The sequence below is a fragment of the Falco rusticolus genome, chromosome 6, assembly GCF_015220075.1.
Source record: "Falco rusticolus isolate bFalRus1 chromosome 6, bFalRus1.pri, whole genome shotgun sequence".
NCBI classification, from domain to species: domain Eukaryota; kingdom Metazoa; phylum Chordata; class Aves; order Falconiformes; family Falconidae; genus Falco; species Falco rusticolus.
Window position 1 is genome coordinate 35,282,647 of NC_051192.1, and position 13,905 is coordinate 35,296,551.

Consider the following 13,905-nt stretch of genomic DNA (forward strand, 5'->3'; position numbering starts at 1 on the left):
GAGTTTTTGTTTATGCTGCACAATAAAGTCCCAGCCTTTTACATGGAAGCCTACTAAAGTTGTTCCAGCTCATGAAAGAAAATACATGTATTTTGAGGTAAGGACATCAGCAAAAAAGAAATATATTCATTCGTGTCTGCACATGCCAGTCTCCAGTATAGTTACCACAACAGTGGAGATAAACTGTGTGCTAAAGCTAGGACTGCTGCTCTGTCTTTGTATTTGACATAGGGTGTTTTCCCCAGTGGTGGGAAAATTATTTCACTCACCACTCCTAGTTGGAAAGTCTTATTTATAAATGAATAAGGCATAGGGGAAAGATAAAGCGTGGAGGAAAAGGTTCCTTAAATGCATATAGTGCATCGGCATATCCTAGATGTAAAATGCATGCATTTCCTGGGTCATTAGTAGGCTGCAGATGCCACCAGCAGGTACTTCGGTGAGGCAACCTTCCTTCTTGGAGGATTATTACACAGTTCGTCAGGGAAAGTCATTGCACTTGGTATATATATGTAAGATGTAAACCAGATGCACTTTATGGGAGAAAGCCTAGCCACCTGTATACTGAGGACTGTTCTAGAATGTAGTTTTGCAAGAAGAGAGCAGGAGTTGGATCAAGATTTTTTGGCAGCCCTCTAGTGCTGCAGTGGGCAGTTGCCTCAGCCTTTAGAGCTGAGAACAAACAGCACTTTCCGTTGCACAGAGCTGGGAGAATTTTACATCTTCCCACAGATTTTGCTAGGCTGTTCTTTGGCTGGAGTTCCTTAAGATTTCAAGACACTCTCTGTGCCCCTTCCAGATCATGTAGATGACTGGTACCTGCCATAAGAAGAGGTGAAACAGGGTCAGTATGATGAAGTAAGTTGCATTGCCTCTGTTAATTTCCTTCCATGGCATTGCATAAATAAATTTTTACATTTTGTTCATATTTGTACCTTCAGATTGCACTCTCTTGTACTACAAACAAAATAAAACCTGAACTGGAGCGCTCGTTACATTTGTGTGTGCCCAGGATTCTCAGATGAACCCGGCTGTTCCCCTGGTATAGAGTTAATTCTACCTCACCGTAGCTCAATGTGGCTATGAGTTTAAAAAGCAACTCTGCTGCCGCTGTCTGCCCTCTGCCTAAAGCACTTACTCTCAGGCTCACAGGACACTTGCTGTCAGAATCAGAATCCTGTTTAGGACCTAGATTTTGTCACTGGCAGAGCTGAGGTTGCCTATGCAGATCACTAGAATGCCAATCCTTGTTTTCTTTCTTCTGCCTTCTATGTAGTTTATTTTCCTGACCCTCTGTGCCTCTCCCCGGTTGCCAGGGTCTGTAGCCTGCAGTGAGAACCATTCAAGAGATTTGCCTGCTCGACAGAGATTACTGGGGTTGTGAACAGCTCCCTGAATTCTAGATACCTACAGAGTGCTGGGTTTAAGAAATGGGTTCAAATTAATACTGTCGCAAGATGTAGAATAAACCTCACTTCAGTGGTACAGAGCCCAGTTTTTATATCCATACAGTGTCACACGGGGAGGACATGCATAATCCCTTACTTTTGTATCCCGTGTGATGACGTAGCAGGGTGTAGCCAACTCAGTACAAAACCTACACCCAGCACATTCACTCCAGAAACTAAAACACTCAGGAGACCTACTGAATCTTTAGAATGTCAGTTGGTTATTGTTTGTACTGTTGTGTTGGAGGTTGTCCCAGCTGTCACACTGGTAAAGGTTTGTCCCCTGATTTCCATTGGAGCCACATGAAAAATCCTGAGACTTTCAGCAAGAGTTTGGACATTAAATGCAGCGATCTGCCCTCACGCTGCAGCATCTCCCACTGTCATCCCTGCGTTGGAGTCACGCCTGCACAGCCAAGCTTTACCGCAGGCTTCTGGGTCTTCCAAGCTGTGTGTTTGAGTGTTAAAGAATGTGGTGACCACAAATACTGCTTGGCCTCCACAGATGTTTTTAGAAATGGTGGAGGTTGATCTTTTTGGTAAAATGCAGTGTTTTAATAAAAAGCCATTTTGATTTCTAATTAATGCAGTGGGTTCATGTTTGCTGGCTGCTGGTTACTGTCCATCACTAGCACCTGGCGAAAGCTGTGCACTGTCAGGCAGTAACCCCTGGGTTTCCAGACATGCAGGAGTTAAGAGGAGCATGTTAGGGAGAAAAGGAGGCTGTGGAAGAAGAGGAGGAAAGGGCCTCCGATCTGTGTGGCAGACAGGAGAACCACCACGTGAAGAAAGCTGATCTGTTCTGGAGAACAACTTCAGAAGAAAATGTGGCGTTTTCTCACCGGCACCAAAGCTGTGGGTTACAAATGCACATGGCAGCATCCCAGATAAGTCATTCTTGCTACTTTGAGAGCTCATCTTAGAATCCCTACTTAGCAAATTCAGAATTAATGTTAAAAACAACACACAACAAAGAAAAAAAGAAGAATGTTGCATACATGGAGAAATAATGAAAACTCAATTCTGAAAATTAAATATCAGGGCCACCATTTTAAAACACAACAATTATTATAGGTAGTCTTTCAGTGATCATAATATAATGAAATGATGGTAATAATAAATCTTTGATTTGTGCCACTTTAAAACATTAACTGATTAACATCTGAAGCAGCAAAGTGCTCACGTTAGCTTACAATGTGTTTTTTAAATTCTGACAGTCAAATATTATTGAAATTGTCAAATGCTCCATCCATATGGAAAATAATAAACGACACATGCAGTAATCTAAAAAAGTTTATTGTCTGTAATGTCTCTAGACTGCTTTAGAATTTCCATTTAAATAATGAAATGCTTAGGTTTTAATTTTTTTAAAAGTAACGAGTACAATTAAAAAAAGGGGGGGCATTATTAAACATAACTATTACAAATATACAGACATTTTCACCAGAAAGAATGGCACTGATTTATCTTCACAACAAAGGGATTTATTTTGACAGAATGTCAATGCTCCCGAGAGGAGCGCTGTGTACACCATCAGATACCGGGATACTCTGGTGCTTCCAGCCCTCTCTTTACCTGGGTGGGCAGGGATGCTGGGCTCCTCACCTCAAAGACCAGGGACTCCAGGAAGTTCAGCGTCCTGTGGATTCTCTTTGGGCATGGGATATCGAAGACATGAAATGCAGCCACCAGTGCTGCCAGGGCCATTGTGCAGTCATCGAGCTGGGCTAGCTCTTCTCTTTGTACATACAGCGCAAACTCACATGAATTCACATTGAAGGGATTTTTTACTTCCAACACTGGTGTCACCACCTTTACCTAAATTAAAAAGAAAGATCCTTCAAATGATGCCACAGCACTGCTTTGTTGAACGGGACGGAGAATTCAGTAAACCTAATAACAGTGCTTTGAATATAGCTCATATTTCTATGAACATTTGCCTTTACCCAAAAGGCGGGCTAATGTCATCCTTTTCCACGAACTCAGCTGAGCCACCAAAAGGCCAGGCAATGTGCCCAGGCAGCTGATGCAAGGAAGAGGCCAAGACTACTGGTGCTCTGCCTCCTACCTCCTCGTTCACAGCAGCAAACAGACTGGAATCGTCTCCAAAGACATCCGGCAGGAGTAAACATGCAGCAGTCATTTTCATATCTGTCAAAGACAAGGATTTCTGCTAAATTACAAATGAAAACATTCTGACACTGCAGTATCGTCCTGGAAAAGCAGATTGCAGCCTATGTAATAGTTAACAGCTAAGCAGGTTAACTGTTGTTAGGTCCGTTTTGAAGAGTAGTTTGTACCACAGTGAAGTTTTAGGCACCTGAGCTGGCAATGGCCATTAGTATTCAAATCATTCATGCACTCTGCTACTTAATAATACAATTAATTTCTGTCACAATAAGTAAGTAGGCCTTTGGGTTGCTTCTAGTGGAGTTTGCAAGCTGAGTAGTCCTCCTGCCCCCACTGCCCATCCCCAAAGGCCTCTCTCCCCAGTAAATCAGATGTCTCCGGGGAGTCCTGTTGCCAGAGGACTCCACGTTGAAGGCTGTGGTACAGTCGGATGCTGCAGGACCTCCTGGCACATGGTACCTGCTACCCCTCTGGTGCAGCACTTACTGACTGTAACATCTTTTTTGCAAGTCAGACTTCTGGTGTCGTACGTTTCACTGAGCCTAGTTTGTCAGGCGTTTGTTATCCAGGTGCCAGGTCAAGTTGTTTGTGAGAGAAAAACAGGAAAGTAAAGGCTTTGGGACTTTATTAAGGTATGAGTTCAAATCTTTGTGGACATGTTTTATAAGAAAAGGGGAAAGGACAGCACCCGTAGCTTTCTAAGGCCAAAGGTGTGAGTAGAAAGTCCATAAAGGCTTTGAGGATTAGGCTGTTCATTGACACTTTTTAATCCATCATGAGCCTATTGAGTACTGGTGGGTTTAAGCTTAAAGAAAATCTCAGTATTTTAACCTTTTCTGTTGCTTTTTTAAGAAATAGCCTGGTAATAAAAGGAGTGAAACTGCTGTAGGAAACACACATGTTCATAGTGTGTCACCTTTGATTTGACATCCTGGCATTATGCCTGTTTGATAGAAAATGACAGTCTAAGGAGCACTTCTCACAGAGCTAAGCTCAGGCATAGGCATCGATAGAGCTGCAGTTTGGGAACGGTAACAATTCTAACTGCTTCAAAGGTTTTGTCCCTGCAGAACCGCAATCCCCAGCCTTCTCACACAGAAAGGTGAGCGGCAGCAGGTGCTTGCTCCCTGGCAGCCAGTAAGCCAAACACATCAAGGTATGTGGACCTCGTTGCGTGCCCGTGGTACCTGCTCGCCAGTGGTGCCAGTTCCCGTGCTTGTTCCTGCAGTGTGGCTCTGCAGAGATGAGGTACTTGAAACACACTTGGTGGTAACTCTTTCTTTTATCTCACTGGGATAAAGACTTTAACCATAGAAACAGTACCTCTCTTTCTAAAGGAAATGATCTCTTTCTTTTTCTGGGACAATTTCTCTTTCTAAACCAGAAAATTAGTCTTCTGTGTGTATTTTTAGAAAATAATAAGCACTCTTTTATGTATCTAGAAATACATAATTCTGTTCATCTAGCAACACTTATTTTAAGGTAGTTACTAACTTTATCAAACCTGGAGTCTTTTATTCAATAGAAAAAAAAGTTCCAATACCTGACTGATTTAATTTTCCTAGTAACTTCTTAGTTTTTATTCCTAATGCTTCCCTATCACTATATATTTTTCAAGCAACCGTGGCATTTAAAAAATGTGTTTGCAATGAAATTGGAGCTAGTTTAGTTATATAAGAACAAAAGTCTGCTATTCAGAGTGTAGAAGATTTGTACTGACATTTCAGAATGTCTTCCTCTGTGTGCCGCTTCAGATTTTCTTGCAGCATAATGTTAATTGGATTATTCCTCACCACATACAAAGATAATATGTTTTCTGAATAAATCTCCAAAATCTCAACTGTTTTCTTATAAATGTCCATTTGCGTGAGAAGCTGGAACTCCCTAAAAAGCTAAAAGAAAAACAAATATTTGATATTATTGCAATCCTCAAAACCAAAACTGAAAACAACACGAGGTGCACACTTTGAAGATAGGATAAAAGTAGCTCAGTAAAATAAGATTATAAACTGGAGGGGATGGTTTAATTTCTTTTCCAAGCAGGGAAGAAATACATCAGGTAACACCACCATACTTCAAAGAACCCACTAGTGTTGTGTGTGGCATGTTTAACACAGGACTGGTGAATCTTTCAAAGTGAGGTTAGCAGCAAAAATATGAGTTAGATTAATGAGAACAGTGTCGATGGTTACTTCACTGGAAACATCCAGTAAAATATGTGCCCATGGTTGTATCACATCTATAACACAGAATTCAATGTCAGTATTAAAAATAGCTCTGTTACCTGATAAGGGCATTTTAGGAAGGGAAATAGTCTAAGAATGTCTTTTAAAGGTGCCTTATTTCGTATCATCTTTCTCCGTATTTCTATTGTCACATTCATTCTGTTATCCACTTCTTTCCAGTTCCTCTGAGTTTTCATATATTCTTGCTTAAGCCACTTAATATGTACATCCATTGCACTGCCTTCAAGAGGAATAGGTTCTTCCTATCAAGAAATGAAGGACAGAATCATAACAAGTCAGCTAGCGTTTTTATCGGGCGTAGTTTGTGTGACTTGAGTGTAGTCAAAGTGTGGTCAAGCTTAGCAGAAAGTACCTGTAGTATGGGTTTAGTACCAGTTCTGTGAGCTCACCCTTATAGTTAATAGTCATATTTAGATCTGCTTTCATATAATACTATCAGCCAAGACTCCCAAACTGAAATTACGTATCTGAGGATGTCCATGAAATTCCTGTGCTGTGTCTGGTTTGCCTAATTGTGGTTTATTTGAAATTAGTAGGCAGTTCTAATGATGACTCAGTATTTAGCAATATTATCTCTGTATTACCAAGATAAATAGTATTTTCTTCTTACTCATACAGGTCCTAAAAGCGGGACAATTAACTTTCACATTTATGCAGCTGAGGTATTTACCCCCAAGAAGACCAGCTGAACTAAGAAAACTCTTAATGCATTTTTTTAATTTAATGCAACTCTTAAGCATCATTTAAGGAGTTTGACTGTTAGTGTTTTCAAAAAGTTATGCTGTACTTTAAGATCGTTAACAGCCTTCTTCGAAACTGTTATTATTGTCCCTGCTGTAATTCCAAACCCAGTAATTACTAAGAGGAGGAGTGGCTATCCAAAGCAGTACATCAGTGGCAGTCGCCTAGGGCTTTTTAGCTTCTGTTCGAGGATGCAGTGAATTTGCTCATTGAAACAAGCTGAGACAACATACAGATGCACAGTTAGTACAGTTACCGCGCTCAGGCTGCATTTACACTGGCGTTTCCTATGCGTATTGTCACCAATGTAGCTGTTGTCTGTGTCAGTGGTGGCCTCTGGGTCAACGCCAGAGGGAGTCAAGACACTTAGTCCTGTTGCCCAGAACATTTAAGATGCAGAGCTGCAAAACACACAACGTCCAAAACTGCTTCACACTGCTCTGTACGTGCAATTAAACTTTCCAGTCTAATTAACATCCTTTTTTTAGATTGTGCAGGTGGTATTCCGGGAATGGTTGCATAAGGTACACAATTAAAAAAACTGTCTCCCTTCTAGTGTATATCTATGGATTTCAATAGCCATTGGGATCACAGAAGAAAAGAAAAAAAAAAAGTCCTGCATGCAGGACAGGTACCTACCATGACCTGGCCCTTGCTAGGATGCTGTATTAGCACAGTCTGCACTCTTTCTAATAGAGGATTTTAGTCTTAATTGTATTGCAACAGGAGTGTTTGTGACCAGCTTGAGCAGGCATTCCTGTCCTCGCTGCGCAGGAACAGAGTTGGTGGGTCAAGACAAATTAGTCCCATACTCTACCTGTCTGAGAAGAGTGCTGGGAAGAAGTATAAAGTAAGGGTGAGCGTGTAGTGGTACTTCCCTTGAGTTCTGTCAAGACTCCACTGAACTGAAGTTCATTGACTGCCAAGGATTGTGTCTTTATATTTAACAGCCTTCAGTAGATTTTCTCCTTCCATTGTTTCTCCCAGTCACTTTTCCAGCTCTCATAAAATCATACCTCCCATAACATCCTGCGTTAAATTTGACACTTTAACTATGCATTGTCAGAAGAAATTAAATTTTTTCGTGTTTTCTCCTGCTGCTTCAGCCTTCTAATTATTGTACAGGATTCAAAACCTATTCACCATCTCCTTGCCACTGTAGTTTTATAGCTATCTCATATTCTGTCCTCAGCCATCTCTTTTGCCAGCCAAGACCGTCCTAAGCTATTTAATCATTCCATATATAAAAGCTGATCCATACTTTCAATTATCATTGTTATTTTCTTTGCATATTTTCTAATGTCACTACAGCCTTTATGAAATGGGCACAGTAAAACTTAAAAATACTAGTTGAAATGCAGGGACACCACAGGTACATACAATAAAATAATGTGCTCCCTTTTTGTTTCTTTCTTCAATAATTCTGAGCATTCAATATACATTTTGGATTACTGCTTAGCATTGTCCCCAATTTTTTTTAGCATAACATCAAAATATAATTTGTGAACGGTACTAGTAAGCTCAGAGCCCATCACTTTAATTGTTAGGACTGGGTTTTCTCCTTGTGCCTCGTTTTTCATCTATCACTATTGAATTTTACCTGCTGTTTTTTTGGCCCATCACTGAGTAGCATGGGGTCCTTCTGCAATTCTTCAGTCCGTCTTTGTCTTTAGTACCCTTAGCATCACCAGATGTGGTCAGCCAATGATTCTCCTTTTTCCACGTCATTTAGAAATACATTGAATGGCATAAACTAAGCATTAATAATCTTTTCAACTGTAAATCCCAACTATTTCTGCCTTGCCTTCTTTGTTCTATCTTAACTGTTTATCCATGCAAGGACCTTCCTGCTTATCCCCTCAGATTATATCCTGTAAAAGCCTTTGAAAGGCATCTGGTGAAATCTCTTCTGAAGTTAAACTATGTCAGCTGGATTTCCTGTGTCCTCAGGGTTGTTGAATACTTCAAAGAACTATTGAATTTATGAAAAAATGCTTCTGTTTACCAAAACTTTGTTGATTCCTTCCCAATGTGTTCATCTCTTGGGTCTGCATTACAGTTCTTGCCAATTTGGCCAGTAAAGAGGTTTCTTGGTCAGTATGTTCCCTAGCTCTCTCCTGAAACTCTGGAAACTGGCATCAAATTAGCTACCTCAAATTTTCTAGTGCCATGTTTCATGAGACAAATTGCACATCACAGTTAGAAAATTACCTATTTTATCCTTGGACATGTCCGAAAATTTTGCACAGATACTCGGTCCTGGGAACGTGTTAGTATATGATTCTGTAACCTCTTTACTGGCACGCCAATCTGAGACAGATGCCCTGGTGCTGCCTGTGAAGAATGGTCCCAGTAACGTGATCACCTGAACTCCTTTTCTGAGAATCCTTGCAAAGTCTGTTTAGTTTTTCTGGTATGGCTTTATATTCTGCAAACCCTCCTGCACCTAGAGAGTGCACCCTGAGCACTCCTGTCCTTCAGCAGCATCAGGCTTTTCCTGCTTCTCACCTGGTTGAAAAAGCCTTTGTAAGCAGTGCAGAAAAGGCAGAAAACCACAAAAAAATTCTGTGCAAATCTCCAGCAGATTGCTCACAGTCATCAAAGCACTGTTTTGCTGCTAGCGTGTCATCTCTGCAAGCTCCCGGCATCAGTGTTTGGTGGGTTTTGGTATCTATTTTTTATCGGTTACTGACTTTGAATACCATTCTAGTATTCATACAGCCCCACGTGGGCCGTTCAGCTGCACCTTAACCTGCTCACACTTGCAGTAAGTTGGAAGGACTGTCTCTTGATTCAGCACGACCACTGCACAAAACCAGGGGCTGGTCCATTCTTGTCATCTCAAGCACACTTTCTCACACATGCACACACACACACACACACACACACACACTTGGGCAATCGTTCATGGCTTTTTACTTACATTTATGTTTTTTACTCTGGGCAAGAGCTAGTTTGAAGCCTCTGGCTCCAAACAGCTCCATTACTACTGGCTTCTCCTGTGGGTCTGTTTCCAAGCCTCCTGCCTGTAGAGCAGGAGCTTCTTCAGCTACCTGACATGGAGCACAGCAGCTTATTTCGAGAAGAGCTGTCACCTTCAGTGCCTTACTTGCAGAGGCAGAACAGCAAAACAAACTCAACCCAGTGTGCCGTGACCACAGACAAACTGACAGGGTTGCTTAGAAACAGTGAGAAGAACAAGTTGCGACCTTTACTCCAGCTTATCTTCATCTCCCTTGTCAAGGCAAACACCTCTGGCGTTGATGGACTTTTCATGTAGTCAGCTCTGTCCTCAAGAACTAGTTTAGCTAGTGACATTACTAATTACCTAAATGAGACCATCTGACATTTTTGTAAGCACCAATGGCAAGCTACCAGTAGAAATATGGCAGTAGTACAAGGAAGAATTGCTGTCATACCTATCTACGGGGGGGAAAAAAAGTGATGGAAAGCCAAACTTTGTTGTTTAAGTCATCCGCTACATATGAGTAACATAAGCAGAAGTCAGTGTTAGGACTGGGTTTCTTACAGTATTCAGCTTGCTTAGAGCAATCGCCATCTGTAACCTTTCCATCTTTTTAAGCTGCACTTCTAGGCTGAAGAAAGGTAGTTCTGAAATTTAAGATCTTTAACATAGGTTGTTTAAACTAGTAGTCTATGTAATAGATATATGTAGCCAGCCATAAAACACATTACAAAACTTCAGTCAAGTAATAGAGCTCCAGAAATGTACCAGATCTGTAGTAGCAGTGTTTGGATACCAATTAATGAGAGTTCTCAACTGGCCTTAATAAGCCAGTGCTGCTGTTTCAGAGATTACTTCTTGTTTAGTAAAGTGCAGTGGAAACAACAAATAATGTTTATGTACCTTGAGGATGGGCAATGGTAAGTATGATGTAAAACACTTGGGATGTTGTAAAACAATGCTGCGCATGCAGTGAAAGAGCAAGTGAGTACTGAGTTCTAGGGTTGGCATTAGCAACCCAAGTTGCTATGATTTTGGGGACTCCTTGACTATATACAGTGGCAGGCCTGTGCCTTTTATATCTAAACACTTCATTTTGTGTCTGGACGGTGTCATTCCTACTGGGGAATACAATCACTATACTGTAGTATATAGTGCTATGTAAACACCGATCAACTGATAATGGGGAAGGACAGATTTACCGCATCATTGTGTATTTCTAATTCCAACTGGTTTGGTGCAAGTGGGGCGTGTCTGTCAGTCAAGAACAGAACAGAGCAATGGGACCTCACCGGCACGGTAAGTTGAACAGCAGTGACTGACTTTAGCAGAACCAGTGTGGAGATGGAGAACAGTGACTTTAGATGTTTGTGGATGAATAGCTGTTTTCAGTCAACCTAGCTGAAAATCTAAAGGGCAAAACCATTCTGATTTATGTTGTTTGTTATTTCTAAGCATAGTTTCATTGAAATAAAATCTGAATATCTTTGATAGAGCAGGAAATATTGGCACCACTTGAATTTTACACAAATTATTTTTGACCTCAGGATTTATTAGCGTCTAATATCACAAAAGGGTTTGCTTTTATTAAAAAATTACAAAATACCATGCGTGCAGCAGAATGTGTTCAGTATGTAACTCGCTTGATAACTCAATTTCCATTTTCTTCAGCCCTTCTCCCTATTTTGCAAATTTGCCTTCTTTCTAGTAAAGCGCAGTGAATTGATATTAACTTAGTCACACCTAAATGCAGGATTCACTTAAAATATTTTCATTTTTTCCTTTTAGTTTTTAGTTTGTAAACAAGTTGATTTTTAAGGTCAGTGGAAAGATAACCAAGAGCTGGCTTTCTTTTGGAGAAAAGAAGTTACCTCAGTGGGACATCATTTTGCAAAGTATTTTAAACTTTATTGGAGAATTATTCCAAGTGTGATTTAAAATCTTCTGTAGTTATCTTTAACATTGCTGGTATGAACAGTAAGAATCTGGGGAAGGCTGGCTACTGAACAAGTCCATCAGCCTGTCACATGCCAATTTAGAGAGGATTCTAGATGCAACAAAGCTAGTTACAGCACAGCAGTATTCCAGTAAAATGTTGACAATAATGTTAAAGCTCAGTTACTTCAATGTTGTGGAAATGCAATCCTATCTAGACGGAAGCCAAACCTGTCTCAATGTCTGAAGAAAAGAAGCCAAAGCTAACCGTTCAGCATATATGCAGGACAGAACTAAGAGCCTCTTTAAATGAGGGATCTTTTATTCTTGAGGCCAGCCAACCTCCTCTGGCCAGACTTTCAATTGTGTCGCTGTTAATATCCATTTCCCTTGCACCAATAAGGATAATGTAAATTGGTGATCTTCAGTTATTTTTGTATATAGAATTTTGTCTTATTTAGCAATGTATGTACTTCATTAGTAATGTAAAGAATTTACATTCTTTTTAAATAATAGAAGTAAATCTGGAACAAATGAGAATTTACTGCAATGCTTTAAAAAAGCAAGCTGACTTTTTGTCACAAGCTCAAGAGAAATACAGCAGAAAAAAAAAAAAGTTCAAAAAGGTGCAGAAAGGAAGTTGATGAGGTAAGCAAAGCATATCCAGTAGCTGTGTGTCAGTGTAACACAGACCTTGCCTGAGGGGCCGTCCTGCCAAGGCTCTTTAGCCCTTCTGTTGGATTCACAGGTGACAAGTGACAGCAATAGGGGAGCCCTTTCCTCAGCATTCAGGCCTGCATCTGCCCTTATCTTCTTGGCATCTCAGGTATCTGTGACTAAAGCCACTAGATCTAGGAGCCATGCAGATTTCAGGGCTCTTTACCCATGCTCCAGATGCCTTTTGACAGTGACCCCCAGTCGATATTCAGAGTTCTACTTGGAAACATATGCAAGTGTTAAGATGCTCAGAGTAACAAAAAGTAAGAAAACATACATACATAAAACAACCAGACTCCAAATCCTTCATGTCTCCCATTTCCTGAAGCAAGAGGATAGTCATTTGGTTGGAGACAGGCTTTTAAATACACGCCCAATTCTTTAATGTCCTTTTGATGGATCTTGATTTTTCCCCATATTCCTGTGAAAAGCCCCAGCTTGCAGGGCACTTATATGAGTCAGTGCCACAGCCAAGGAAGTGAAGCTGCTACATCTCTTTGTGGGGAGGAAGGGAGCAATTCTTATGCATGATGTGCATCTCCAAGGTCTAAGCTTTCAGTTACTGTTGAAAGCCAGCATCATAAATCCCAGAAGTCATTAATGTCAACACCAAAGTAACATGACTGCCTAATCACAGAGTGATGAAAGCTCCTCTGGTGAGGACAGCAGGCACCTCTTGCTCTTTACAAGCGTTTACACCAGTTCCTGAATGGTAAATGTAGCCTAGCAGTTGCTAACAATAAAGATCAAGATCCTTTTTTTTAAGAATGCCAACATGACCTACTGACTCCCTGGTTTGAGACAGTGAATTCAAATAGGACCAGTAGAGTTAAAGGGATGGATATGAGGATGCTGCAGTGCATGCTGTTGATCTGCTCACTGCTAACCTTGGATTCAGGTTCCTCATCTGGGATGATTTGGGAATATACCTTTGAGGGAATTCCTTTGGATGGAGAATAATCTGCTTGCTGGAAAGGTAGAAACCATGCAATGGTAATGAGAACCATCTCCTGGAACAGCAGTGCCACACAAATTCAGTGGTGCCAGCACTGAGTGGGAGCTCTTTTTACATCATACTTTGGGACTGGGTTGCTGATGAGTTGCAGTTTCGGTACAGCTGTTGTATTGCTTTTCATTATTGCTGCCCTTGTCAGCTCCCAGAAGCAGCTAATAATATTTCCTTTGAAAGAATATTTCAAATTTTCCTTGCTAGATGCTGAGACATACCCCGACTGATGTTATTGCTTAGAGTGTTGCAGCTGCTAACACTTCTTGATTGCTGAGTCTACCTGCATCAGAGTTAGCATCAATGCTTAAGGAATTTACGCAAGAAAGGCTGACAGCAGCAGTTTCAGTGATTTCTCTGTGTCTAATTGAAGAATACGATGCTTGCATACTCACACTGGGGGTATGGTGGGACCTTTGTTTGGGATAATCTTTTCCATTAATTGGGTTTTGTAACTTCTTCATGTTAAGAAACAGGTTTCACAGGTAGCTAAGTGAGCATAATCTTAATCTCATGTCTTGATTTTTGAATACTGAAAAGTCTTGCTATTTTGTCTGGATTATGTACAGACACAAGGCATCATAAAAACAGAGTGCACAGAACAGTTTTTAATACCACTACTTTAACGGACAGCCTTTTTATCTGTGGTGACTTTCACGTTCATCATAATGACATTTCTTATGCTGAACACTGGGGCATTTTATATCAGGAGGAATG

At 40.7% G+C, this 13,905-nt stretch overlaps 1 protein-coding gene across 1 annotated transcript in view; it reads right to left on the reverse strand.

The window, feature by feature from the left end:
- Nucleotides 1-2,855: 2,855 nt before the first annotated feature.
- SAMD3 (sterile alpha motif domain containing 3) overlaps nucleotides 2,856-13,905 on the reverse strand; it is a 41,362-nt gene continuing 30,312 nt past the window's right edge. The window contains exons 7-10 of the mRNA XM_037392703.1: nucleotides 5,863-6,066; nucleotides 5,299-5,470; nucleotides 3,517-3,599; nucleotides 2,856-3,266 (exon numbers count right to left, since the gene is read on the reverse strand). Of these exons, the coding sequence (XP_037248600.1) occupies nucleotides 2,982-3,266; nucleotides 3,517-3,599; nucleotides 5,299-5,470; nucleotides 5,863-6,066 (744 nt within the window). The 3' untranslated portion in view covers nucleotides 2,856-2,981. The remainder of the gene's footprint in view (nucleotides 3,267-3,516; nucleotides 3,600-5,298; nucleotides 5,471-5,862; nucleotides 6,067-13,905) is intronic.